The sequence below is a fragment of the Coturnix japonica genome, chromosome 15, assembly GCF_054131305.1.
Source record: "Coturnix japonica strain WE chromosome 15, WE-NBRP24, whole genome shotgun sequence".
NCBI classification, from domain to species: domain Eukaryota; kingdom Metazoa; phylum Chordata; class Aves; order Galliformes; family Phasianidae; genus Coturnix; species Coturnix japonica.
In genome coordinates, this window is record NC_140677.1 from 8,390,319 (window position 1) to 8,416,588 (window position 26,270).

Here is a 26,270-nt window from a genome sequence, read left to right on the forward strand (position 1 = left end):
GGGCCGGGGCGCGATGGCGGCGGCGGCGGCTCGTGCGGACAGTCCCCCGCTGCACGGCCCGCCCGGTGCCCGCCCGCGGCCCGTGTGCTCGCGGCCGTACTTCCTCGTGCTCATGGTCTTCGCTCACCTCTACGTCCTCAACGTGCTGGGGCTGCTGCTCTTCGTCCACCTCAGCGCCGGCGACGCCGGCAACGCCACCCCCGGCACCCCCGCTTCCACCGCCGCCGCTCCTCCGCCGCCTCCTCCGCCGCCCGCCCGCTCCCTGCCGCGCCTCGAGGGCATCAAGGCAAGGCCGCGGGGCCGGGCGCGGGGCGCGGGGCGGGGCGGGCAGCAGCTGAACGCCGCTCTCCCCGCAGGTGGGACACACGCAGCGGGTGGAGCTGGGGCCCGGCCGGAGCCGCGCCGTGCGCACCCTGAGCCTCAAACCGCTGCTCTTCGGTGAGTGAACGGGGACCTGCCGGGTGCTGGGAGCGGGACGGAGGGGCGGCAGTGCGGGGTGACACAGTGCGGGGTGACACAGTGCGGGGTCGGCATCCTTGTGCCCTCCAATGGGTCCGCTCTGATGCTTTGCAGCCTGCACCGCGTTGCTGCGATGCTCCCCGGGCTGAGAGCAGCCCCTGCCATGGGCCTTGTGCTGTGGAAATCCACAATATCCAGTCAATTTGGTGACAGAATTCGTGTTACTGCAAAGGCAGAGCGGAGCTGTTGGCTGTGCTGGTGATGCTGGGGGCCTTGAGATGCTTTGCCAATACCTGAGCTGTTCTCTGATTCAGAATCGATCATACGGACTGAAAATCTAGGCGCAGGTCAGAGCATTTCCTTATTAAATTGCTTTAACGCAGTAAGTACCTGCAAGAAATATATGGAGTTGTTTTATCGTTTCTACATATGCTGTGTTTATGGCTCGTTTCTAGCTGGTTCTGTATCAAACATTGGTTGGTGACATGCAGGCCTGGCACTCACGCTGCTTGATGCAGTGGTCAGACCCATGACACAGGCTGGGCAGTGGTTTTCCTGCTCCTGTTGTCACATTCTGTTCCCCACTGTTGCTGCTCTGCTGGGTTGATGGTGGCCCCCAGGAGGGCAGCCACAGGCATCCTGCAGCCCCTGATATGACTCAGGCTCCTTTATCAGCTTCTGGGGCAAGCTGTGCCTTCTGATGCTGGCTCTGGGGACAGCCCTGGGCAGGCAGCATTTCAGATCCCACCTTCCTTTATCCTCTGATAGGGAAGCCCTAATTTAGAAACCTCGACTCGCAAGACAGCTCTTATCTCCCAGATGGACCTGCCAGGAGCCAACTGTGACTTAAAAAGAATTCCAGAGACCTCTCTATCTACACAAACAGCACTGACCTAAATTAACTGCTTTAAAATCTAATTATTGCGTCTCTGTTGTTTAAATTGGGCAGAGGTGTGTATTTAATGGGGTGCTGTTAGACAAAGCCAGAAGTTACTAGCAGGGCTCCTGAAATTCTGAAGGGGATTTTGCTGAGCAAGAAGTGCTGTAGCACAGAAGAGCCTGAGTAGGGAGAAGTGGCTGCGCTGTGATCTTTGCTTTCAGCAGAGCAGGGTGGTGTGGGGCTGTGGGCAGCTGGGTGATGGCTTAATGGGAGCTCTGTGCTTTGGAGCGTGGGGCTGGGCACCGCAGGGAGCACGCAGTTTGTTGTTTAAATGCGGGTAAGTCATCTGCATTGAACCCGAGTGTATTTCATGGAGCTCTGAAAAAGTCCCTGCCCTATTTATTTTTTTTTTATCCCCCCTCTGGTTATGAGACATCATTCTAAGCTTGTAAGTCAGACCATCTGTGCGCTTCTTAGTTGGGAAACACCAGTAATCAAATAATCCCATTAATGGAAAACAAATATCAGACAAAGCCTTTTTTCAACCTTCAGAGCTTTTACTTGTTGTGTTTTCCAAACGCAGTCTGTTCAGAGGATGCTGCTGTCTCAGGGACCACCTGGCAGCAGGCCCTGCGGGGCGGGCGGCACTTGGTGAGACGAGGCGGCGGGGAGGAATAAAAATAGGAAACCTCGCTGTGTTTTTCTTCTGAGCCTCGGGGAAATAGAAGTAATTGCTGCACAAATGTCAGAGCGCGGCTGAGTCGCAGTGCGAGTGCCGTGAGTGCTGATCTCAGCCCATATTCAATCTGAAGAGTCAGTCTTGGCTGGGTTGTGGGTGTGCTTTATGAGCACAGGGAGGCAATGTGTCTCCATCAAAGCTGGCGGTTCTCTCCACAACTGAGGCTGCAGGCTTTGAGCACAGGGAAGAACGTATTTATCCCCAGAGCTGTGTGGTGGGGCTGGGGTTTTTTTCTGTCATTTATTTCATTCTCAAGTTTAATCCAGTGTAGAAAACTTTCCATGGATGGGGCTTTGTTAGACAGTAGAAACCCGACTCATTTTCTCACTTGGGGATTTGCTGTTTTCTGCTTTCTGCTCATGTAGGGCTGTGGCTCTGTTCATCTCTGAGAGTGACTGCGGTCCGTGTGTGTTTGGGTGAGAGTGATCTGCAGGGCATTTGGTGTCATTGCCACCTCTCTCAGGCTCTGGGGGTATCCTCGGTAGTTCCACAGGTACCAGAATGTTCTGACCCGAACTGAATGCCTTAACTTAAAAAACAGTCATTCCCAGTTATCCCCAGCAGAAATCCTCGGCTGCCCGCTGTGTGCTCCAGAAGGGCTCTTTCCTTTCACCTGTGCCCATGTTATTAACAGCCTCTTCTAATCTGTGCTCGCCTGCAGATTTCAAGTCACTGATGCTGCACAAAGCCATCCATTCTAAGTCCTGGATTTGCAGGACCTGGCCAGAGGAGTATGTTAAGTCTGCATCCCTAAGCTCTGGCTCGGGAAAAGGGTTTTAGTGATCGCAGGGATCTGTAGTGAGGCCCTACCTGCTGACTATGACTGCTTCGATTCACCTAAAGATACTGAATGTACACCTCCGAAACACCAACTGCCAGGGGAAGGAGTTTTCTAGCCGTGGGGAAGGGAGCCTTTTCTTAGCATTAGGATCGAGATCTCAGACCTTCCTGCTGGCCTGTTCAGGGCAGCGGTGATGTTTCCATCTCCTTACAGCCTGGTGCAGGTTCCTGTTCTTCTTCTGCCAGGCATAGGCCTTGTTCACCACCACTTTGTCACTCTGCACATCTCCGCTGATGACGAAGACCCCTGCATGAGTGCCTCTCATGATGTTGTGGGCGCAGGTAGCATCTATATCCAGCCACTGCTGCAGCCTGCCTGGGATTTCGGTTCTGAGAAGCGGGCCGTGCTTCAGCACCTCCACCCTGGAGGGGTCCAGGTCAAAGTCCGAGACGGTTGTGGTCGTGTTCTTCCTGAGGATTCGGATTTTCACGGCTGGAGTGGGGAAAAAGAGCTGTTAGTTCTGTTTACACGTCATAGCTTTGTGCTGCTCCTGTAACGTGGTGACATGTCCATCCAAGCCCATGCAATTACAGTGATCATGGAAAGGTTCTCAGCTGAGCTGAGCACTTCCAGCACTGATAACTGTTCTTTTCACCCTGCTTTTTTTATGAGTACAAAAGGTACAGCAGCACCATGGCGCAGGAAGAGTGCCCCTAAGGAGCAGTGGCACGGGCAGCAAGTCCTGTTACTTAACAGGTACAGTGAGAACTGATCATCTCTGGAATCTGCTTATAAAAGCCACGACTCCTCCAGGTCAGTTCTTATGGCCAAGCCATTCTTGGTGCGTGTCACAGCTTCGCTGCTGGAGGCCATGCTGGCTGCTGAGCCAGCAGGTGGGTGTACTTACTGAAATCATTGGCACAGAGGTTGTCCAGGATCTCCCTGGTGGTGCTGGCCTCTTCCAGCTCGCAGTCCTTGCAGCTGGCTCTGGGCACTGCTGCAACACAAATCTGGTTAGAACGCCCATTGCTGGAAAAGGCATCATATGGTTTTGACATCTGCGAGTGGTGGCTTGCAGTTTCGAAATGGTGCTTCCTCCTGAGCTATCCAGCCCCAGGATAGGAATGTTAAGCTCCCCATCCCACGGTGAGGCAGCAGGCACTGCTGGTTGTGCTTTGTGTAGGCTGTGTTCATTGCTGCACGTTGCCACAGCAGTGACATTGCTTAACAAATATCTATTGCTTCTCACTTCCTGGACAGGCCACCATGAGCTCCCACGTCTTTTAGATTTCCCCCACTGCCCCAAGCCCCACTACTGTCTGAGGGCACCCAGGTAGTGATGAGCAGAGCTGAGGGAACAAGCTTTAGCCAATGTCATGCTCCTTCTCTAGTCACAGTGCAGTTCCCAGAGAGAAAAACTAGAATTTCCACTTTGCTTTTTAAGTATAGCTTAAAGCCAGGAGTGTTTTATGATCTTTACGATCCTTGATGTCCCATTCAACCCAAGCCATCCTGTGAACACAGGCAAGGCATAGGCTCATCCTGTGAGCATTCAGCATTACACATGGGAAAACATATGAGAAAAAAAGCCCTTACTTCTCCTGCTGGAGGAACTTTCATCTGTGGAGATGGCAGCGATGCACAGCTCGTGGTCTGCAGGGAACTTGTTGCAGTTGAGGATTTCAGGCCAGGGATAGCCATAACAAGCCATGACGGGTGCACAGCTCCTCTTGACAGCCTCGCACAGGCTGCGGCAGGGGTAGATGAGCCTGGGGGGGAAGCAGGGAAACAAGCAACAAAAGGCTGCTTTGGAAATTGGACGGGAATTCAGTTCTCCCTCAGAAGTGGGGAGAGTCCCTGCTGGGTAATCCCATGTCCCCTCGCTGCGCTGCCTGAAAGTGGCTGTGATCAGATTGCACGTCTTTGCTCTCAGGAGGCGAATGCCGTCACTGCTGGGGAGCAACGCGGAAAGAACTCATGCAAATGTCTTACCTGTCCAAGCAGATGGGTGCGAAGAGGGAGCAGAGGAAAATCCTGGCGTCTGGATGGCACTCCCTGGCCAGCAAGGGCAGCCAGCTGGAGGACTGCTGGATCACCTCCGGCATGGTCTCGTGCTCCAGCAGGTTGGGGATCCTCATCTCTGAGTAGCCGATGTCGTAGCACAGGGCCATGCTGCGTGGGATGGCGGTGCAGCTGGAGGACCTGCGCAGGTAGCTGGCCCGTCCCCCTGGGCAGCCCCACAGCAGCAGACGCAGCAGCAGACCTGGCAGCCATGGGGCTCCCCGCCTGCGGGACGCCTTCTCCGTGCTCACAGCCCTCATGGTGTTTGGAGTGGGCTCACAGCGCACCCGGACTGAGCTGCTCCAGCCTGCAGAACGCCTTTTATAGCCTGCGAGCCACCTCCGTGGCAATCCATCCTCATTAAGTGCGGCCCTTTCAGAGCCCTCTTGGGGAAGACAATGCTCCAATTTTCATTTGCCAGCGGCCCCGATTGTTTGGATTTTAGCAGGGGTTTGGCTTAGATCAGCAGGTGTGGAAATGAGGGCAGCTGGGGAGGGGTGAATGCCTTGGCCCTGTGTCTTGGGGCTCTCTGTTTGACACCAGCGCTCCAACCCAGCCCCTTTCTTTTGCTCCAGGATTAGTCATTATTTCATAAACCCCAATGCTTTCCTCTTTTGTTGTTTTTTTTTCTTTTTTTTTTCTTCTGAAAGCAATCAAGTGTTGCTCAAAGTCAATTAGGAGGCATTTGTTTAGCTGGAACCATTGTTGAGCGGGCAGGGAGATAGGATGGTCTCGCAGCCCCAAGTTAACTGTTTGGGAGAGCAGTGGGCACAGGAACCAATTTGCAGCTGGGGAGGAAGGCTGTTTGCACTGCGGATTGGCAGCTCTTAGCTGGAAAGCCCCTCACCTTGCAACCTGCCTGGCGGAAAGCGCTTCCTGCTAATGCAATTTCTACCTCGTTACAAAATCCCATTACCACCACTGAAGAGAGGGATTGTCCTTCCTCCAGCACGTAATTAAGATTCCAGAAGCCGTCATTATTTGAGCCCAGTTTGAGGAACTGGAGATCCTGGGACCGCTGCTTGCCAGCGGGTATGGTTGGCTCTGACTCGGTGCGAGGCTGTGACGCTCAGGACAGCGGAAGCTCTGGCCCCAAAAGCCCACTCTGTTACAAGGACATTGTTCTGCTGGTGGCAGAAATTGTGTCCTCAGAGGGATACAGCTGCATTGTATCCCCAGGGCTTCCCAGGAGCATCATGTTTTCTGGTATGCACTTAAGAGGGCAACTGCTTGTTGACAGTCGGAGCTGATAGGGTTGATTTAAGGTCGTGGAAGTAATTAACTTTTATTTTTTCTTTCCCCCTTTGAGGGTTTGCTGCTGCAGCTGGGATTGGATGCGTCCTCAGCACACACCTGCAGGGCTGCAGTTTAGAGAGCAGGGCATTGTGTCTGAAAGTACTTATAAAATCATTGGAAAAGACATTTAAAATCATCTAATCCAGCCCATCATAGCCATGTTCGCTTAAGCCTGTTTTGTTCTGATGGCTGTACAAAAGTACAAGGGAATGAATGGGAATAAGTCGGGATGTTGAGTTTCCCCATAGAGCATTGTGCTAGGTACCCCCAAAAGGACTTTGGTTGTTTGTAAGGTGCTTCCTGCTCTTCTGCATGAGAGGGAGCATGAAACCCTGGCCATCCCCACTCCCCCATTAAGGCTTCCCTTCCTGTAAAACAGCAGTTCCAGACTGTGATCCACATATAACCTTTGAAGTGATAAAATGCGGTGATATGGCTGTGTTTGTTCACTCCTTTGTCCATTGTGGTGATCTGCAAGAAAATAAGGGGCTTGACCCCAGGATCCAAACATTCAGGAGCAGCTGCTGTAAAAATACCCATCTCCTGCAGCTCAGGTGTGAGGTGTGTGCTGTTGTAGAGCTCTTTGAGTAGAAGGGTGCATATATTTGACTGTCCCACCATTCTGACTTGGAAGGAAGTTTATAAATTTCCCTATTTTTCTCTCTTTTCAGTGGCCTGTCGTTAGTATTTGTCCTAATATAACAGTTCCTCAGTCTGTTACTGCTTGTGTTTTCCTGCAGAAATTCCAGACTTCCTGACAGAGGAGGAGTGCAAACTCATCATCCATCTGGCACAGCTGAAGGGGTTGCAGAAGAGCCAGATCCTACCGACGGATGACTATGAGGAAGCCATGGAAATGATAGAAATCAGCCAGATGGATTTCTTCAATCTGCTGGACCACAATCAGGATGGGCAGCTGCAGCTCAAAGAGGTAGGGTGCATTTCTTCTTGTGGGTGTGCCAGCACACTGAGTTTGTGCTGTAGAGCTGGCTGTGCCTTCCTGCAGCCGACAGGGCTTTAGAATCACCCACAATCTAGGAGGGGATAAGGAGCACCTTGTCCACAGCTCTTCAGCAGCCTTGTCCTGTGGGGCAGCATGCATCGTGGTAGGTAGAAGGATGTCACTTCCCAGGTGCTTCTCTGGAGGTCAGAGCTTGCTGAGAGCTGTGCCTCCTCCACTTAAGGACTGGTTAACTGAGTTTCAGCAGTCATTTGCCATCACCTAAACTGGAAATAGAAATGCAGATCAGCCACACAGCGTGGCTGCCAGATGATCTCCACTCAAATCCACGTGCAGAGACGTGTTGACGCCTGGCTGACTGATGCTCTGCAGAAGAGAGCAGGCCTGGCCTCAAGCAGGAAACTGGGAGGGTTGCATTAGTACTAGAAATCTGTGCCTGCTGTTAATCTGGTTCTGAATTTCAGGTGCTGACTCACACCCGCCTTGGGAATGGCAGGTGGATGACCCCCGAAAACATCCGAGAGATGTACGCTGCAGTCAAGGCTGACCCTGATGGGAATGGTAAGAGCAGCTCCTCAGGAATCCCCACATCCTCAGCATGGGACACTGCACACAGCCACGTCCCTGCCCAGGCCTGTTGTACTAGAAGTTTTTGCAAGGAAAATAACACTGCTTAGGGACCTTTACAGAAAGTGAAATTGGTGTAGACCTCTCAGAGGCTGTGCTGGGTCTGACTATGTAGCTCTCATTGTTTGAAGCTACAGCTCTTAACGTGCTCCCTCCTGCTTTCAAAGGGACGTCTAGAGGTGTCTGAGGGAGCTGCTTCACTGGCATGGGAGTGCAGCACGGGGTGGTCTTGTTCAGCCTTTGATGCTGATTTCATCTCTGGCACTGCCCTGTTCTCTGTATTACAGGAGGCTGCTTCTGCCCTCCCCCCCCTCCCTCTGGCCTGGACACGCACTCTAACCTTTGCTGCTCTAATTAGTGTGTCCTCAATTAAGCAACTCTCCATTTCCTAATCAAATTAAGTGAATGCACAGGCTCTGCATGCTCTCTTCCAGTGACCTGGCATTGAGAGTGCCAGAGAGGAGCTGCTTTGGAGATGAAGCAGTACCCATGTGAATGCCTAAATATCCGGATGGCACCCCGAGCACCCACGCTGGTGACACTTTTGGCAGGGGTAGGAGCATATGACTGAGTTGCCAATGGCTTTTCCACCGTTCCGGCTGTTGACAAATGAAGAGTTCTGTTAAAGTGCTTTTGGCAGGACCTTGCTTCCAGAGTGCTGCTTTCCTCCTTTGTCACATTGGTGTGTGCCACTGAGGGACCAGGTCACGACCTGGATGTGGCACTGTGTTATCAAAGACCGTGTCAAATAAGGGGAAATGGGGACGGGGAGATGTGAGCGGGGCATGAGAAATAGTGACGTGGGTGATCTGCTGACAACAACCAGCACCTAAGGAGCCTCCCTGGGCTGACCCTGGTGGCAGGGCCTTTCCCCTGTCCACAAACAGCAGTGTGTTTGCTGCCTCCCTGAGCTCCTCTCGCTGTCCCTGGTGTGTGCTGGATGCTGGGCATGTGCTGCTTCCCTGCTTCTGCAAAAAGGGAACACAACAAATGGTAAGGATCTCTCTGAAGCTATCAGAGGCAAAAACCCATCCATTGCTGAGCTCAGCTGATTGCAAACAAGAAATATCTGTTCTAGTAGAAACTGCCTTTAACCTTTTGCTTTTCTGCCTTCTATTTACACCGGATCGTACTGTGTTGTGTGTCTCTCTCATGTTTTGCAATTGCACAAAAGCAGAAGAATGTACTGCTTGTTGTTTGGGGTTTGGTTTTTTAAATTACCCTGCAAGGTCTTGTAGGAAGGTGGCCTGAGGTGTCCCCCTCTGCTCCATTTAAATATGTAAGTAGCAAGTTGATTGTGTTTTGCCTGTTCTGGTTCTGACCTTGCACTGCAGCTGAAGGTTCTCTATTGCCTCATGTGTGTGGAGTGCCCAGGTCAGCCTGCTCCTGCTCTCTTCCACAGGTGTGCTGAGTTTGGAGGAGTTCAAGAGGCTGAACATCCGTGACTTCCACAAGTACATAGGGAGCCGGAAAGTGAAGATGAGTGACGCGGTGCGCAACAGCCAGCACACATGGCTGTACCAGGGCGAGGGTGCACACCAGGTCATGAGAGCCATACGGCAGAGGTGAGGGCTGAGGGGGTGTGGGCACGTGGGCCACCTGTGCTGGGAGATGCAGATGCAGACATGCTCATATTCACGCTTCCTCATTGTGTGGAAGTTTGGAGTATGAAGAGCAATGAGCGCAGTCATGAAATGGGGAGAGGAGGTTTTTGTTAAAACAAAGACTTGTGTTGTCCCCTGGAAAAGGAAAAAGAAAAATCAAACCTTTTAGTGTAGCCATTCACTTTTGGGAACAGCCCTGTAAAACCAAGACGACTTGGCATTATATGAAATAATTCATTCTAATTAGTAAACAAGCTTACTGGGAGAAACTGCCCATTTCCAACCCTGTCTGGGTGCCAGTAGTTACTGTCAATTGCTTGAGTTACTCATGCATTTCACTGAGATCTGTCGTAGCTGTTCAGAGCTAACTTCATAATAAGCACGACTTTATCTCAAGCACACCGAGGTAGTTCGGTCATCGGAGCGCATGACCACGGGGCCTGCCCCAGCAGATGGGAGAACCTCCTGTCTTTCCCTACGCCTTGGTTTTGGTACTGGGAAGAGTTAACCCAGCTCGCAGGCCAAATGGTTTAGCTGTGGTGAGTTTCAGATAATTGGCTGGAGACTCCTCGTTCTTGTGGTGCTGGTCCTTGCCCAGGACATGGGTGGGGAAAATCTGTCCCGAGGCTGGAAAATGGCTTTTGGCCACTCCTTTTCTTCAGCACATTCCAGAGGGAGAATGGGGTCGCATATTGCCTTAATTAGAGCAGACTGTGGCTGCCACTTTCTCTGTGCCAGTTCGCTGGCGCACGCAGGCATCGTCACTCTTTGGTTTGCCAGTGTTAGAAGGCCCCTGTGGACCTGGAGGCGTGGTGCTGAAGGAGGCTGTAATCCCCAGTGGGATCTTGTGGGGCCTGGAGTAGCTCTGCCACCCTGTCTTGGTGCCACGTTCCCCTCAGGCTTCACTGCTCAGAATTCCCAGAGCTCTGAGTGTTCTTTGGCAGGTCTTGAGAGGTACCTGCTTACTTTGGGGATGAGCTCAGATGTAGCAGTGGAAAAAACCCAGAACCCTCTGTGCCCCTCTCCCCTGGGGGGAGGCTGTTGAAAGGCAACAGGGAAAGGTGAGTTAGGTGATGAGAATATCCCTAGAGCTAGTCTCTCATTCACTCTCAGCAGGAGCCCTGTGCTTTGCTAACTGTCCCCGAGGTCTGTAGCTGGTGTGCAGGAGTCCAGAGAAGCACTGAGATGGCACATGAAGGCACCAGGGACACACTCAAAGGAGGGATCTTTCTGAGCAAGCAAGGTCTTCATGAGAGCAGTCCTGCTGGAGATGCGCCCTTCGTTTTTGTTTTTTTATTAACCTTGAGGAGGAGTTTCTGAGCTGATGCTGATGGTCTGACAGATCTGTAAGGAACCTAGTTATCTCTTGGCATGCTTGCTGCAGCCCATCCGTCTCTCCGGTCTTTTGGGGAAGGGGGTTCTCTTTCTCTGGATGTATTTGGTGCCTGGGAGTAGCGGCTGTCCTGGTGAAGGTGTCTTCCCCTCACCTGCTGTGCTGTCTCCCCAGGGTAATGCGCCTGACTCGCTTGCCCCCAGAGATTGTGGAGCACAGTGAGCCCCTGCAGGTCGTGCGCTATGACCAGGGGGGGCACTACCATGCCCACATGGACAGCGGCCCCGTGTTCCCTGAGACTGCCTGCAGCCACACCAAGCTGGTTGCCAATGAAAGCGCTCCCTTCGAGACCTCGTGCCGGTAAGGGCTGCTTTGGTGCAACTCTGTGTTGACAGCAAATGATGTAAATTGCATATCCCGTGCTGCCTTGGAGGAGTGCTGTACATATGGCAGGGGATGGGCAGCCCCATGCAGCTCCTCCTGCTCCAGCTGTGTCCCCTGACAACTGCTCTGTCCTGTCCTGCAGGTATGTGACAGTCCTGTTCTACCTGAACAGTGTGACGGGTGGAGGAGAAACTGTCTTTCCTATAGCTGATAACAGGACATATGAAGAGATGGTGAGTGGCTCTGTCCTTCACAGGGATTGTGGGTCCCACTGTGTCTGTATTCACTGTAGAAAGGGGGTTTGGAGATGTGAGCTTTCTGAGCTGGCGTGTGGGAAGTCCGAGCTCCACATAGAGTGGTTTCACTCAGAGGCCAAGGGAGGAGGTGCAGGGCTTTGGCAGTTCCCCACTCCAGTGCATGAGGGGCAGCCTTTGGACCTTGCTGTCCTGACACAGGTTCTGCTTGCTTTAATCTGGGCACTTTCCTTCAGACTAAGATAACTGTAGGCATGCTGTCTGGTGATGCATTAAGGGACTCAGCACAGGGCAGGAGGATGCTAGCAGCACAGCACAACCCCTTTGATGACACCTTCTGTGTGTTTGTTGTTGTCTTGTTCAGTCTTTGATCCAGAATGATGTTGACCTGCGTGATACTCGGAAAAACTGTGATAAGGGCAATTTGCGAGTGAAACCTCAGCAAGGCACTGCTGTCTTCTGGTACAACTACCTGTCGGATGGGGAAGGTACGGCTCCAGGCCAAGTCCTGCTAGGACTGCAGAAGGTGACAACCATCTTCCAGAGGTTCTGTGGCTCAGAAGAGGCCTTAGGGGGGGTAGCTGCCTGCTATTGAGTTCTGCAGAGCCTCCTTGTCACCAGCTGCCTGGAAGCTTCCTGGCTCTCTGAGGCCTTTCTTCACAGGCAGTGGGGTCAGTGGCTTCTGGTGTCTTTGGGGGACAGGACTAGCCAGCAAACAAAGCCCTTGGCTGCACTGAGCCATCACCAGCTGCTTTCTGCCCCGCTGTGTGAGCTGAAAGTCCTGCTGGAGCTTGGGCCGCAATTCAAAACGCTTCACTGATGTGGTGTTGCCCGCAGGGCTGGGGAGGGGAGGCAGACAAAAGCACGGCCATAAGCTCTGCGGTGTGGGTGTGGGGAGGCACAGCCCTCCCTGTGCTGTGCCCCACGTGGGGCTGAGGCTGCACTATGGGGCAATTGCAGCTCTGTGATAGATGTCCTCAGGGCTGCACTTCTCAGAGTGCCATGTGGTTTTCCCTGGCAGCCAGGCCGGGGGATTTAACTTCAGCCTTCCCAGCTGCTGGTGAAGGTATGTCATGTAGTGTCCTGGGTCTTCTGGGAGTAGCCCAAGAGTTTCCATCTCAAGCAAAGCCACGGGAGGAGGTCACGAGGCCACTGCTTGGGCTGCCAGATGATAATATCAGTGGCATTGCTGTCGTGTCAGAGGAGACACGTTGTATTTTTATGACCAAATTCTTCCCAAATGGAAAAAAGCTGCTGAAATCTGTCACAGAAAAGCTGAGATCTCTATAAAGGGTTGGAACCGGTGACACATCATGTATGGTATGGCTTCAAAACTCTGGCTTCCACCCTCTCCTCTGGGGAAAAGTTGAGGAAAAGGGCAGCTGTGCTGTGAAATGCTGAGAGGGCACAGAGGCAGAGCACCCCCCTGTGCTCAGACAGGGTGGGGTGATGGTGGGGAGGTGTCAGCAGGGACCCTTGTAGCCCCCAAGCTAAAGCCGGGTGTCAGTATTGCCCGGGCTGTGCCCAGTAACCTGCAGCACCCCCCGCTTTGCTCCCGCAGGCTGGGTGGGGGAGCTGGACGACTTCGCCCTGCACGGGGGCTGCCTGGTCACGCAGGGCACCAAGTGGATCGCCAACAACTGGATCAACGTGGACCCCAATCGCTGGCGGCAGCAGCGCTTCCAGCAGGAGATGGAGCGCTACGCGGGGAGCGGGGCCGGAGCCCCGGCCGAGTGGAGCGTGGACAAGTCGTACAGCGGGCTGCACGTGGAGCTGTAGGCGGCGCGCTCCCGCGGAGCCTCGCTGGCGCACGTGGCTTTTTCCCGCGCTGCCGGAGGGGGGCGGGGCGACGTGGCGCGCCAATAAAGCGTGCGGGGCGGGGCGGGAACGCACCGACATGGCGTGAGTGAGTCCGTACCGACATGGCGAGAGTCCGTACCGACATGGAGTGAGTCCGTACCGACATGGCGTGAGTCCGTACCGACATGGCGTGAGTCCGTACCGACATGGAGTCCGTAGCGTTGGTGGCGCCGGTAACGGCGCTGGAGTTCGCGGGGGACGTGCTGCTGGCGGGTGAGCGGCGGGGCGGGGAGCGGGCGGGCTGTGCGCTGTGTGCGGCGGCTGACGCTCTGTCCGGCTCCGGCAGGGACGGGACCGGACGTGGCGGCGTTCCTGCTGAGCGGCGCTGCGGCGGGCAGGCGGACGGCGCTGCGTGAGGCCACCGTGCGGGGGCTGCGGGCCGGGCCGGGCGGGCGCGTGGCGGCGTTCGGGGGCGGCTGGTTGGCGGTGCTGGCCGTGCGGGAACGGACGGGCGGGGCGGGAGCGCGGCTGGCGGCCTGCGGGGGGGGCGCGGCGCGGCGGCTGGGGGCGCGGGTGTGGGAGGCGCGATGGGCGGCGGGGGGGCGGCTGGCGCTGGCGCTGGGGGGCGGCACCGTGGCGCTGTACGAGTGGCGCGCCGGCGGGAGCTGGCTGCGGAGCGCGCGGTGCGGCGGGGCCGGGGCGCTGCGGTGCGCCGTGATGGCGGGGACGGGCTGGGCGCGGCTGGCGCTGGCGGCGGGGACGGCGACGGGCACCGTGGCGGTGTGGAGGGCGGCCGAGGCGGAGGCGCCGCGGAGGACTCTGCGGGGGCACCGGGGCGCGGTGATGGCGCTGAGCTACGCGGAGCCGCGGGGGCTGCTGGCTTCGGCCTCCGAGGACCGCAGCGTGCGGCTGTGGGCGGTGGGTGAGCTGGGGGGCGGCGGGGAGCCCGTGTGCCTGCTGCTGTGCTACGGGCACGGCTCGCGCGTGGCCGCCGTGGGGCTGCGCGGGGCCCGTCCGGTCAGTGCCGGGGAGGACGGAACCTGCCTGGAGTGGGACGGCGGCGGCGGCGTAAGGAGCGTCCGGCGCGGGCACCGCGGGGCTCTGCGCTCCCTGGCCCTGCGGCCCGCGGGCGGCTGCCTCGCTACCGGCGGCTCCGACGGGGGAGCGCGGCTCTGGCGGCCGCGGAGGGACGCTCCGGTGGAAGCGGAGCCCTTGGGGGCCCCGGAGCGGCCGCGGGCGGTTCTGCTGCTGGAGCCGCGGCGGGTGCTGGCGCTGGGCGAGGCGGGCGGGCTGGCGGCCTACGAGGCTGCGGCGGGGCGCTGGGAGCCGCTGCTCGGCCCCGCCGCCTCCTGCGGGTCCCGCGGGCTGCTGGCGGCCGCACCGACGAGCGGCGGGGCTGAACCGCTGTGCGCGCTGGGCGGCGGCGATGGGCGGCTGCTCGTGTTCGCCCCGGGCGGCCCCGAGCGCGTCGCCAGGCTGAGGCCGTTCGAGGGACCCGTGCTGGGGCTCAGCTGGGCCACACGGACAGAGGCGTCACTCGGCCCCGCCGCCCTCCTGGTCTCCGGCCCCGGCGGGACCGTGCTCTGGATGGACGTTACGTGCGGCCCCGGGCAGGTGCCTGCGGTGCAGCTCATGGGGCGCTACCGGCTGCCGCCCTGCAAGCAGCGCTGGCACACGTGTGCCACCTTCCTGCCCCAGGGGGGGCTGCTGCTGTGTGGGGACCGCCGTGGCTCCCTCCTCCTCTTCCCCTGCAGCAGCAGCAGCTCTGATGGCACCGGCAGAGGTACCCCAGGCAGGGAGGGCACTGCGAGCCAGTCGGAACCCTCCTGCTTGTTACACAGTGAGGCTGTGCCCCTCCAGGAACCTCTATCCGTGCTCTTTGGCCTGCATGGCAAGACAGGGGTCACCTCGGTGACCTGCCACGGGGACTACATCTATAGCACGGGCCGGGACGGCTGCTACCGGCAGCTCCGCCTGCAGGACCAGCAGCTGGAGGTGCTGCAGAAGCACCGGCCCTGCAAAGGGCTGCAGTGGATCGAGGAGCTGCGTTTCACACCTGATGGGGACCTGCTGGTGCTGGGCTTCCATGCTGACAACTTCATAGTGTGGAGCACAAGGAGTGGGGTGAACCTGCATTGTGTGCCCTGTGGCGGAGGGCACCGCTCCTGGAGCTACTACAGCAGCCCTGAGGCTGATGCCTTTGCCTTCATTAAGCGTGGGGATGTGATGCTGTACCACAGCGAGGCCGAGCCCTGTGAGCAGCGGGTGCTGCTGGCGTCCATGCATGGCCGCGAGATCACCTGCGTGCGGCACCTGGGGGCACTGAGGGCACCTGGATGCCACCCCGTTAATGTCTTCATCACCGGCAGCGAGGACACCACGGTGTGTGTGCTGACACTCAGTGAGCTGACACGTGCGGCAGTGCCCCTCGCCAGGCTCAGCGACCACATCTCCAGCGTCAGGGCGCTGGCCTTGGCTGACGCTGCACTGCATAACAGCACCCAGCTCTGCTCCTTGCTGTTCTCAGCTGGCGGCCGGGCACAGATTGAGTGCTACCGGCTGCAGTGCGCCCTGGATCTGGGGGCTGAGGGCATGGTGAGCTGCCAGGTCGCCCACGTGGCCTCCCACCGGCTGGATGAGCACTGGGACCGCATGAAGAACAGGCACAAGCTTGTCAAGATGGACCCGGAGACGAGGTGATGCTCGATGGCTGCCTGAGCCTTTGAGGGGCTTTTGGCTCAGTCCTTCCTCTGAGAACCCCCAAAGTGCTCAGAGCTGTGTCGTGTGCTGAGCTCATGCTGCTGTCCCCCATCCTCCTACAGGACAGCAGGTGCCGGGGGGGCATGCAGCAAGTGTTCTGTGTTTGCCCAGGTACATGTCCCTCTCAGTTGTGTGTGGGACCAACAGCAAGCAGCTGCCCATGCCCTGCACATTCCTGGTTGCTGCATGCAGCGATGGATCGGTCCGGTAAGCAGTCAGCACAGGGCACAGCTGCCTAGAGATGTCAGCTCTGAGCTGGCACCTCCTTCTCTCAGGATCAGCCACATCTCTCTCTGCCCAGGCTGTTTGTGCTGCTGGAGGCTGCCCAGAAGCTGCTGCTCGTGGCAGAGTCGTTCCACCACCAGCGCTGCGTGCTGAAAGTGGAGGCATTCCTGTACACACGGGCAGAGGAGGAGAGGTGAGCTCTGGGCAGGGCACTGGGAGGGAAGCATTCATCCTTGTGATGCCTGTACAGCAAGACAGGGTGATGGCAGTGGAGCTGGTGAGGGGAATGGGGAAGTTGGTCAGTGATGGCAGCAGAGAGCCATCCTTCTGCTTGCCCTGGGTATCAGCATGGGGCTGGGGGCTGCCCAACACCTTCCTTCCAGGAAGCACCTCCTGTGTAGTGCGGCCACCGACGGCAGCGTTGCCTTCTGGGACATCACCAGAACCATCGCAGACGCAACAGATGCCCTGCAGCACTCGGAGGGAGAGATGCAGCTGCTGGGTGGGTACAGCTGTGGGCAGGAGGCTGTGCCAGCAGCTCTCTGCATTGCCATCCTGACTGAGCCTCTCCTTCCAGCTCTGGGCACCCCGCTGCTCACTGTCATGGCTCACAGCTGTGGGGTGAACAGCCTGCACATCCAGGAGCTGCCTGAGGGACGGTTCCTGGTGGCCAGTGGCAGTGATGATGGCTCCATCCACGTCTGCCTGCTGGAGGTGACACGGGGCAGTGATGAACCAGGCACCTGCTTGCACATCCTGGAGCGCGTGGCGAGGCCGTGCAGCCACGCTGCTCATGTGACAGGGATCAGAGTGCTGCAGCCAGACCTGGTGCTCTCTGCCTCCGTGGACCAGCGGCTCACACTGTGGCGGCTGAGCTGGGACGGCCTGGAGGAGCTGAGCACCACCTTCTTCCATGTGCCTGACCTGGCAGAGCTGGACTGCTGGGAGGTGGTGGGGGCAGGTGGGGAGCAGTGCTGGTACTGCGTGCTCTGTGGGCAGGGCCTGGAGCTCCTGCGCTGTACTGCCCTGGACACCCACTGCAAGCTCCAGTCGCAGGGTGCTGTTCAGTAAAGGGGTACAGCACAGTCCCCTGCTCCCCGCCTGCCTGGGGACAGTGAGAGAAAAGGAATGTCCCAGCATACTGCTCCACACTGTGTGTGTGCAGTGATGCAGCTGTGCTGTCCTCCTCAAGGAGGATGGACGTCCCTCTGTCCCACAGGGAGGTGCAGGGCTCTCCACAGTGATGGGAGGACTGAGGGCAGCAGGAGGCTAAGAAAGATACAGAGCTACTGGGGAACAAAGAGGGCTGCAGCATGCAGTCTGTTATACCCCTTCAGGCCAGGCCAGCCCTATCAGAGCAGTCCTTCAGTGCCGTCCTCAGGCTGGCAGGGTTGTTCCTGTGTAGCAGCAGGCCTGCAGGCAGCCAAGGCACATAAAAGACAAGAAGCCGTACACAGCCCTGGTCCAGAAAGGCTGTACTGTGCTACTGGAGCTTTGGGCTGCTTGCAAGCACTGCTCAACGTTGCTCCTGTAGCGAGGTGCTCCCACTCCTGTGCACAGCACAGACCCTTCTCCTTCTACCCATCTGTCCCTCCCACTCCTCAGTTATCACTGCAGGGTCAGACACAGCATTTGTCCAGCAATAACTGTATTCAGCCCTAATGTCAGGACTTCGCACAAAGCAGGGCTGCAGCCCTTGAGGCTCAAGAGCTCTCTGCCAGCACAGAGCTCCTCTTTAATAAACGGCTTTAAGGGAACAGTTTGGTACCTGGCTCTATGGGGGTGCCCTGGTCCCTTGTGCTTCCTTCCTTTGAACTCAACTATGCCCTTAAAACATGGGCACTGAGCAGTAGGAGCCCCATCATGAGACTCAGATGGACCTCAACTCCCAGTCCCTGACCAGCAGGCAGCCTGGTGCCTGGCCTGGGAGGAAGTGCCCTGTTCTGCCCCTTGTAACACTGCAGTTTGTCAACAGTCTTCACTGGTGGCTCAGATCTGGCTGAGAGGAGGGAGGTGCAGAGTCGCCAAGGCACTATGGAACATGTCCCTCACTGCTCCCAGCAGCTGGAGGCGAGCAAACATCTGGTCAAAGAGGTGAGGGAATGGCTCCTGTAAGGAGAAAGGCAGTGAGGTGGCGGTTCTGTTGCTGTTCTATTGCTGTTTCCATCCTCCATATCCTGCTCCTGCAGGGCTGGCATCTTACTGGCACCTGGGAGCAGCCCCCAGTTAAATAGTCTGGGACAATCAGCTCACCCCAAGAATGTGGACCCGGTTGTAGTAGGAGCTGAAATCCATGCTGAGCTGGATAAGGAACTTGCACACCTGCAACACAGACAGCTTGGGCTGATGCTGCATGGTCTGGCCAGTCTGGGGCCATCCTACACAGCAGGAATAGCACCAAGGGCATTACCATCTCTTCCCAGGAATGCCCCCCCAGCACCCTGCAGAACAGCAGCCCTGCTCTGGGTCAGCAGTGTTGGCTCAGCACCTACAGGTGCTTTGGCATATAGCACTTACTGCCTCTGTGTTGGCTGTGATCCGGAACCCCTTGCTGGGTGAGGGCAGCTGCGCTGCCTGCTGCAAGACTTCTGGGAAGGGCAAGAGGTAGTTAAAGAGGAGGAGCCATTCACCCTGTGAAAGGATTATGCCTGTCAGAGAGGGCCAGAAGCGTCCATCCCCCAGAGCTAAGGGCATGCTGCTGTCTACAGTCCCTTTCTGTGCCTCAGCACTCACCTCTTCTCGGAGGCAGGAGAAGTTCAGTTCTGATGCTGGTGGCAGAGGTGGGTACGTGCCTGCAAAAGTGGTGAGAGACTGCAGGTGGGAGGACAGCCCAGAACAGTGGTTAGAGATGGAGGAGGCAGGGCCAGCGCTCACCTTGCTCTACAGCCCTCTGGTAGGTGTCAAAGAGCGTGGCCAGCCGGGCACAGTTGTACATCACAAAGGCACCACTCTTGGTTCCCTTTGTAGAAATGCTGCTGTCCTCCAGGTCCAGGGTGATCTGAGGGCAGAGACAACCTGCAGTCCAGGCTGCTTGGCCCAGGGCCATTCCTGGTGCATCCCTGCATTTCCTGCTAGGGGAGCAGTACCTTCCCATCAGGTGAAGTGTGGCCACCAGCATGCTGAGCACCATGCCCTGCTAGGGCTGACAGGCACAGGCTACCAGGACATCAGCCCAGACACTGTACGTGATTTAAGCTGAGGAAAACCACTCCCAGACTGGGCTTGGGGTGGCCAAAGTCCATGCAGTGCATCCTCACACACAGTGCTGCTTGTCCATTTGCTCCCACCAATCTACCAACCCGTGCCATGATCCACAGCTCCCTGAGCAGTACTCACACTGCTCACCTGCCTCCCACTGCACTGCAGCTCTGGGCTGTCCTACCTGGCTCCGGTGGGCAGTGCTCAGCATCTCAAACCTGATGGCAGCCACTGTCAGGATATCGATAACCTCAGTCCAGGCCTCATCTGCAGAGAGAACACAGGTGGGGGTGGAGCAGACTGTGTGGTACCTGTGTGCCTGCCATCTCCAAAGCCCCTGAAAGGAAAACCCCACTGCAGTGAGGGGGCTCTGCTGAAGCTGGTGTATGGGCACCTCCCCAGCCCTCACCTCCCCCATCCACAGCCTGCAGAGCAAACCCTCCCTCACCTTGCGCAAGCTCCCCATATTTCATGACAGAGGCATCATACATCTGGCGTTTTCTGAGCCTGGGAGGAACACAGACACTTAGTCTTAGCTTCCTTCCCTGCAGAGCAGGCTGCATGGGGCATCATTCCTTCTGCAACAGAAAGAAGGCCAACCAAGGGCACACAAATCCTGCCTGGAGCAGGCCAGGGACAGCAGCACTGCTGCTGACAGTAGTGAAGGAACATTGTTGGAGTCCTCTAGAAACAGCCCAGCAGTGCAGAGAAGCAGAAGAGAGGAACAGCGCTACCACTGCTGCCTGCTGGGCCAAACCGAGCACAGGCAAGACGTGACAGACATGCAGCATGGCAGGCTCCTTGCTCAATACCAACTTACTGAAAGTACTGGTCTGCACTGATGGGGGATGAGGGGTTTGTCACCTTCACTGGTCCACAGACAAGGTGCTTCTGAAAGAGACAGGAAGTGTTAGGAGAAAGACAAACTCCATTATAATGAAGTGCAGGAAACTGCCTACAGAGCTGCCAGGAAACTTCACATCCTGGGAATGGGTACCACAGGTAAAAGAGGAGCCCAGAGTCAGAGGCTGCTAAAACAGCACTGCATTAAGTTCAATACAGTCCTGTTCTAGCTGTGAACCTGCAGTTTTCTCCTATTTCTCCTTCTATAATGATAAAATCCCAAGGAAATTGGATGCCAAGGGAAAGGGAAGACTCATACAGGCACAAGGCTGGGCCTCAGCCTTCACTGCAGGTGCCAAAGATGGGCTGTCTCATGGTCATGGTGCAGAATGTAGGTGTTACTCACCTGCAAATCCACGTGGGTTCCTGGATCCAGAATCCTCCACAGCAGATCCATCTGCTGCTGCTGGAATTCCTCCTCACAGCTCACCACATGCACCACAGTGCAGCTGCTCCCCTGACACCCTGCCTGCAGCACGGGACAGCAACAAGATCAAACACTGTGACATGACAGAAGGGAACATCAGGAGATAAAGCAGCAGGCAGCACCAGGGGGTCACTCACCGTGCCCTGCAGCACAGCTTGCTGCAGTTCAGCCAGGGACCGCAACTTCTCCTCTGTAACTGAAAGAAGGGAGGGCACTTAGTGGGACAAGGGGCTTATTCCATAGCATCTGGATCTGTCCCAGGCTGCCCCCATTTATGGCTCAGACCAGAGAAAAGGAGGAAGCAATTTACTCTCAGTCATGCCCACCTGCAGCCTTTCTGCCCTGCTGTCACCTCAGTGACACCCCACATGCTGCTCACCAAGGAGGACTCCCATGTTGGGGTCGTAGCCTTGCAGGCCCTGCTGCTCCACGAAGCTCTTCAGGTGGACTTTACAAATGACGTCCTCGGGCAGCGAGGCCTCACCTGATCCCTTCTCACAGCGCGTGGCATAGGGGCACTGTTTGAGTGCTTGCTTCAGGGCCGACACGGTGTCAGACCCGGCTGTGCTGCTGGGCCATTCCACGCGGAGCTGCCGTAAAACCTCCCGACCCTGTTTGTCAGCGACGGCGGGGACCAGCAACACGCTGACCCTGCGGGAGGTGGGATGTGGGCACGGGGCCGGGCAGCGCGGGCCGGGCACGACGTGTGTGTGTGGGGGGGGGTCGCTCACCCCTGTGTGCGCAGCAGCTGGGCCAGGTGGTCGGCGAGCAGCACCGGGCGCAGCCCGCGGGGAGACACGGGGCCGGGGCAGCGCAGGGCCGGGCAGTGCAGCACCACGGCTGAACGCGGACCGGACGGGGCGGCGGGGGCGGCTGCCGGGCCCAGCAGGCGGCGGAACGTCTCACCGCGCCGCAGCTGCACCTCCAGCCCCGCCGCCGTGTGACGGCACTCGGACACCGGCAGCACCCCCGGGCCGCACAGCGCCGACACGGCAGCAACAACACCGGGAGGAACCTGCGGGGAGCGGCCGGTCAGCACGGGAACGGGCACGGCCCCAGCGCGGCCTACCCCTCCATACCGACCTGCCCCCCGCCGAACGCGGCCCCGAGGGCGACTCGTGGCGCCAGGAAGTCGCGGTGTCGCAGGTTGCGGGCGCTGCTCTCCTTCACCCACAGCGGCCCGGCCCGGCCCAGCGCCGCGTGCAGAGCTCCGAGCGTCACCGACAGCCCCGGCCGCTGCCACCCGGCGTCCATGGCGGCACGGCCACCGCTTCCGGCGTCACTGCGGAAGTGACGTCACCAACGCGCCTCTCACGTGGGTACGGCGGGAGAAGAGCGGCCGCCATGTTGAGCGCGGCGCGCGGCGCCCCCGCACCGCCATCTTAGGAGCGGGCGGCCATCTTGGGGCGCCGCCATGATGGGTGTGGCGGGCGGGGAGCAGCCCGTATCTGCAGGGGAGGGGAGGGGAGGGAGCAGGCCGCGTGTCCCGGTACGGCCGCGCTCCGTCATGGCGGCGGGTCGGTGCCGTCGTACCCCGGCCCACTCGCTATGCTGAGGCCCGGCCCGAACCGAAGCGAGGACCCGGTGCTGCGGGGATGGGGCCCAATGCACGTGTCTGCGGGGGCAGCGTTGCCCCGTTACAGCTCCGTGCAGCCGCCGTGTCGCTCCGCGCTGCGGTTCCGCTCTCGGTTTCGCTTCCTCCTGGTGGGGCCACGTGCTGTGTCCGTGCTCGCCCCGCTCCGCTGTGCAGCACACGGCACGGTACGGCACGGAGCGGCTCCTCCTCCCTGTTTGCGGGGCGGCCGCTCCGCCCGCAGCCACAAACCGGTTCCCCCGGGGCTCGCGTTCCCTCCCGCGGCACCATCGGGCACGTGGCGGCTGCTCCGTGGGGCCCAGACCCTCCTTGGGGCGGCCCCGAGGTGTGAGGAGCTCCCTGCACCACCCACAGCCAAGAGGTGATCTGAGACCGGCTGCTCGCACAGACCAACTGCTGACTGTCCGCAGGGCAGGAGCCGCCCGGGATCCCGGGGTGCTGCGGCCCACGGAGCTGCCGCCTGGGGCCGTCAAAGCTGGGTCGGCCCGGTCCCTCACTGCGGCCCAGCACGTGTCGGTCCCGGCCCCGCCCGGATCGTTGCAGTGGGGGCAGGGCGCTCCCGGCACAGCCCGTCGGGGGGGGCTCTGAGGTGCCGAAAGAGCTTCGGGCAGACACGACATCCCCGATGGCTGCTCGGCTGCGCGCTCAGCGGGAGTGATCGTGTCATTCCAAAGCCGTCTCTCTCTCTCTCTCTCTCTCTCTCTCTCTCTCTCCGAGGGCCGGATCCTGCCCACCCGCTGCCCACCCTTGCTGGGCTTCACGGGCGGGCGGTGGCGCGGAGCCGGTGCAGAACTTTATGGCTCAGTGTGAGCGGCCCCGCACCCCGACGGCTCGTCCGTAGGAACCGCTGCCGTGAGGAGCGGGACATCACGGGGATCCCCCGGCTGTGGCGCGTGGGGCTGAGCCGCGCTGCTGCCCACGGTGCCGGAGCGGCGGCTCCGTTCCGGTGAATGGCGGCTGAGGCGGAGGCGCGGGTAACGAAACCCCAGGGCAGCTGGGCGCAGCGGGGACAGCTGCTTTTGGGATTCCGTTGCCCGTGCCGGCGCTGCACACGGACGGACGCGGGGGCCGCTGCCGCCCACCCACGGGACGAGGAGGAGCGGGCGACTTACCGGGTGCCGCGGGGCGGGCCGCGAGGAAATGGCTCCCAGCGGAGCCCGGTGGGGCTGCGGCGTGCGGTGCCACCGGAGCGGCCCCGGAAACCCGAGCCGGCCCCGAGGGAGGGAGGACACCTGCGCCGGGGGTGCCGGGGATGGGCACGGCGCGGCAGCCGCCCAAAGCCCGACCCGTGTCAGCGCTCAGCACGCGGGGAATCGAAACCGTGCGCCGCCGGGCGGGGGAATCCCAGCCGGGGAGCGAGAGGCCCCGCGGTGAAGCGGCCCCGTGTCCGGTGTCCGGTGTCCGACGGCGGCGCTGCCCGCGGCACCTGCCCGGGGCTGGCACAGCGTGGGCGCCCCGCCGAGTCACCCGACGGCCCCGCTCCCCGCCGAGCCCTTACAGAGGAGGGAATCGTGGAGCCCTCGTCGGTGCGGGCTCAGCGATGCGGGGCTCCCCCAGCCCACGCGTGGGTTACGGCTCTGCTCGCACGGCTGCAGCCCGGGGGCATTGCCCCGTTTGCCCCGTTCCTGCCCCGTTTGCCCCGTTCCTGCCCCGTTCCCGCGGCCCCGTGGTGCAGCGCCGCGTTTTTTCGGCCGCCTACGAGGGACCCCGCGGGGCCGCCCCGACGCCGCTCACCTCCGCACGGCGGCACCCGCAGCTCCGGCGCGGCCGCTCCGTGTTGTGCCCGGCAGCGCGGGGCCGGGGGACCCCCGTGCGGAGCGGGGCTCCGCGTTCACCCCTTGGCGGCGGTGCCGCCCGCTTCCCCCTTCCCGACGCTGCCGGTTTCGCTTTTGCTCCGCAGCTGGGGCCAAAACCCGCCCCGGGCGGACCCAGAACCGGCGGAGCCGCCGCCGCTCCGGGAACCCCCCGCAGCCCGGTAAGGGGCCAAAGCCCCCGCGGGACCCCAACCCCACGGTGCGGGGCCGCGCCGCCCGCAGAGCCGCCCCCGTGTGCGGCCCCTGAGTCCGTCCGTCACGTCTCGGTGCGCACTGCGAGCACCCGGCAGGTGCCGGTGGCACCGGGCGGAGCGGGGCACGGTCCCGCCGCCCTCGCGCCGCCTCCGCGGGCGCCCCACGGCCCCGAACCCGCGCGGAGCCGGGGCGCGGCGGTAGGACCGGCCGCAGCCGCCAGGGGGCGCCACGAGGGACCGCGCGCCGCTTCCGGGAGCGGCTCAGCCATGGCGGCGGCGGCGCTGCGACGGCTGGGCCGAGTGGGTCCGCGGGCCGTGACAGGGTGCGGGGCCGTGCGGGGCGGGATGCGGGCGGCACTGCGGGGTGCGGGGTCCCGGTTTGGACACGCCGGGCTGAGCTGCCGCCGGTCCCGCAGGGCGCCGCGCCGCGGGCACCGCCTGACGCCGTCGGACGATGAGATGTACCAGAGGACGAGGGTGACGGTGCTGCAGCCCGAGAGCCCCAACAGCGCCTTCATCGAGGGCTACAGCTGCCGCGGGTTCAGCATCAGCGGGAGCGTCGTGGTCGGGCCGTGCGCCGTGCTGCCACGAGCCATCCTGCAGTGGAACGTGAGTGCGGGACCGGACGGGACAGGACGGGATGGGATGGGATGGGACGGGACGGGATGGGACGGGACGGGACGGGACGGGACGGGACGGGATGGGACGGTGCCGGGCCGCCCCGCTGAGCGACGCTGCCCGCAGGTCGGATCGCACCGCGACATCTCGCCGCAGAGCCTGGCGCTGTTCCGGCTGCTGGAGCCGCGGATCGGTACGGCCCGGGACACGGGGTGGGACGGGATGGGATGGGGATGGAATGGGGATGGGATGGGATGGGATGGGATGGGATGGGATGGGGATGGGGATGGGGATGGGGATGGGGTGGGTATGGGAACCCTCCGCTCGGGGCTCCCTCCGGGCTCCGGGGCCACCTCCGTGCCCCGTTGCAGAGATCCTGGTGCTGGGCACGGGGGACAGAGTGGAGCAGCTCCATCCCGCGGTGCTGAGGCAGATGCGGCTGTGCGGGATCGCCGTGGAGGTGCAGGACACGGTGAGTTGGGGCCCCTCCCCGTCACTGCCGTCCCCGTCCCCGCAACGACCCGTTGCACGGTCCCTCTCCTTTCGCAGCCGAACGCATGTGCCACCTTCAACTTCCTGACAAGCGAGAAGCGCCTGACGGCCGCCGGGCTCATCCCCCCGCGGGGCATCTACACGGGGCTCCCGGCGCTGCCCGCTGCCACGGACTGAGCCGCTCTGCCCTCGTTCACCCGCAGCGCCGGGGCTGCCCCACGCCGAGCGCCGCTGCTGAAGGTGAAGAAACTGCAGGATGGACGGTGGGAGCCCGGCTGCTGGCTGAGCGCCGCCTCTCGGCTGTGGGCTGTGGGCTGCCGCATGGCCGGGCTTGGGGGCTGCACGAGAATACACATAAATCAGAAGTACGAAGCAGTCACGGAGTGGTTAACGCTCAGCAATGACGGGCTGTTTGTTAGGCTCGAGGTGCTCAGCACCCTGCAGAGCTGGGCAGGGGCTGCAGCAGTTCGGGCTGGGTGTGAGGTGTCAGGGCTCCTCCTCACCTGCCCCAGGTTTTGTGGGCTTTGTGGCTCCCTGCTGAGCCCCGAGCTGCTGCACGATGCTGTGATGCTCGCCCTCCTCCCTGCAGGTCAATGAATGCTTGGCACTGATACGGCTGCCATGTAACTCCAGGCTCTGGTTTTAGCATATGTAAATCGAATTGGACATCACCATGCTGCAGAGCTGTGTATTTTTCAGGCAACGTTAGCAGCAGAAGCACTGTTGGTGAATGCACACTTATAATGCAGGGGCAGTGCTGGGGGCAGGGTGCTGATGCAGGGCTGTGCTGCAATCTATCCTGGCCAGGCAGGGGTTGTTTCAGGAGGCAGTCATGCAGAAAAGCAAACCTCTGCAGCATTCATCAG

The 26,270-nt window shown here is 59.8% G+C and overlaps 5 protein-coding genes across 18 annotated transcripts; 3 read left to right on the forward strand and 2 right to left on the reverse strand.

The window, feature by feature from the left end:
- On the forward strand, nucleotides 1–13,280 carry P4HTM (prolyl 4-hydroxylase, transmembrane). 3 transcript variants are annotated; one of them, XR_014934791.1, is made up of 10 exons: nucleotides 1–286; nucleotides 357–438; nucleotides 6,957–7,147; nucleotides 7,642–7,738; nucleotides 9,207–9,369; nucleotides 10,522–10,754; nucleotides 10,916–11,101; nucleotides 11,268–11,358; nucleotides 11,744–11,867; nucleotides 12,941–13,280. XR_014934791.1 is itself a non-coding variant. In XM_015875040.3 (9 exons), the coding sequence occupies exons 1-9, from the start codon at nucleotides 14–16 to the stop codon at nucleotides 13,156–13,158; spliced, it is 1,425 nt and encodes a 474-aa protein (XP_015730526.2). In that variant the 5' UTR covers nucleotides 1–13; the 3' UTR covers nucleotides 13,159–13,280. The 3 variants fall into 3 exon arrangements, 1 of the variants encoding a protein (XP_015730526.2); XR_014934792.1 differs by having other exon boundaries at nucleotides 10,525–10,754; XM_015875040.3 differs by lacking the exon at nucleotides 10,522–10,754.
- LOC107319833 (secreted frizzled-related protein 5-like) lies at nucleotides 1,882–5,319 on the reverse strand. 2 transcript variants are annotated; one of them, XM_015875048.3, is made up of 4 exons: nucleotides 4,852–5,319; nucleotides 4,456–4,628; nucleotides 3,767–3,853; nucleotides 1,882–3,351 (listed from the first exon to the last, which is right to left on the reverse strand). In XM_015875048.3, exons 1-4 carry the CDS (start codon nucleotides 5,178–5,180, stop codon nucleotides 3,017–3,019), a joined length of 924 nt encoding a protein of 307 aa, XP_015730534.2. In that variant the 5' UTR covers nucleotides 5,181–5,319; the 3' UTR covers nucleotides 1,882–3,016. The 2 variants fall into 2 exon arrangements, with proteins under 2 accessions (XP_015730534.2, XP_085372883.1); XM_085516757.1 differs by having other exon boundaries at nucleotides 3,767–3,856.
- Nucleotides 13,281–13,314: 34 nt separating the features above from the next.
- WDR6 (WD repeat domain 6) lies at nucleotides 13,315–17,921 on the forward strand. 2 transcript variants are annotated; one of them, XR_014934776.1, is made up of 6 exons: nucleotides 13,315–13,452; nucleotides 13,526–15,875; nucleotides 16,002–16,146; nucleotides 16,241–16,357; nucleotides 16,548–16,666; nucleotides 16,742–17,921. XR_014934776.1 is itself a non-coding variant. In XM_015875031.3 (6 exons), exons 1-6 carry the CDS (start codon nucleotides 13,386–13,388, stop codon nucleotides 17,233–17,235), a joined length of 3,243 nt encoding a protein of 1,080 aa, XP_015730517.3. In that variant the 5' UTR covers nucleotides 13,315–13,385; the 3' UTR covers nucleotides 17,236–17,921. The 2 variants fall into 2 exon arrangements, 1 of the variants encoding a protein (XP_015730517.3); XM_015875031.3 differs by having other exon boundaries at nucleotides 16,051–16,146.
- On the reverse strand, nucleotides 17,796–21,976 carry DALRD3 (DALR anticodon binding domain containing 3). Of its 6 annotated transcripts, none has more exons than XR_014934787.1 (13): nucleotides 21,776–21,976; nucleotides 21,424–21,707; nucleotides 21,072–21,343; nucleotides 20,830–20,888; nucleotides 20,612–20,734; nucleotides 20,183–20,253; nucleotides 19,811–19,869; nucleotides 19,547–19,629; nucleotides 19,039–19,235; nucleotides 18,898–18,956; nucleotides 18,682–18,795; nucleotides 18,418–18,486; nucleotides 17,796–18,273 (listed from the first exon to the last, which is right to left on the reverse strand). XR_014934787.1 is itself a non-coding variant. In XM_015875039.3 (13 exons), the coding sequence occupies exons 1-13, from the start codon at nucleotides 21,944–21,946 to the stop codon at nucleotides 18,154–18,156; spliced, it is 1,608 nt and encodes a 535-aa protein (XP_015730525.2). In that variant the 5' UTR covers nucleotides 21,947–21,976; the 3' UTR covers nucleotides 17,796–18,153. The 6 variants fall into 6 exon arrangements, 2 of the variants coding, with proteins under 2 accessions (XP_015730525.2, XP_085372877.1); XR_014934788.1 differs by having other exon boundaries at nucleotides 19,039–19,162; nucleotides 19,251–19,629; XM_015875039.3 differs by having other exon boundaries at nucleotides 19,039–19,162.
- Nucleotides 21,977–23,001: 1,025 nt separating this feature from the next.
- On the forward strand, nucleotides 23,002–26,075 carry NDUFAF3 (NADH:ubiquinone oxidoreductase complex assembly factor 3). 5 transcript variants are annotated; one of them, XM_015875042.3, is made up of 5 exons: nucleotides 23,002–24,261; nucleotides 24,711–24,903; nucleotides 25,039–25,105; nucleotides 25,284–25,384; nucleotides 25,462–26,075. In XM_015875042.3, the coding sequence occupies exons 1-5, from the start codon at nucleotides 23,237–23,239 to the stop codon at nucleotides 25,579–25,581; spliced, it is 1,506 nt and encodes a 501-aa protein (XP_015730528.3). In that variant the 5' UTR covers nucleotides 23,002–23,236; the 3' UTR covers nucleotides 25,582–26,075. The 5 variants fall into 5 exon arrangements, with proteins under 5 accessions (XP_015730528.3, XP_085372872.1, XP_085372874.1 ...); XM_015875044.3 differs by lacking the exon at nucleotides 23,002–24,261 and adding an exon at nucleotides 24,541–24,617; XM_085516746.1 differs by lacking the exon at nucleotides 25,284–25,384.
- Nucleotides 26,076–26,270: the final 195 nt, after the last annotated feature.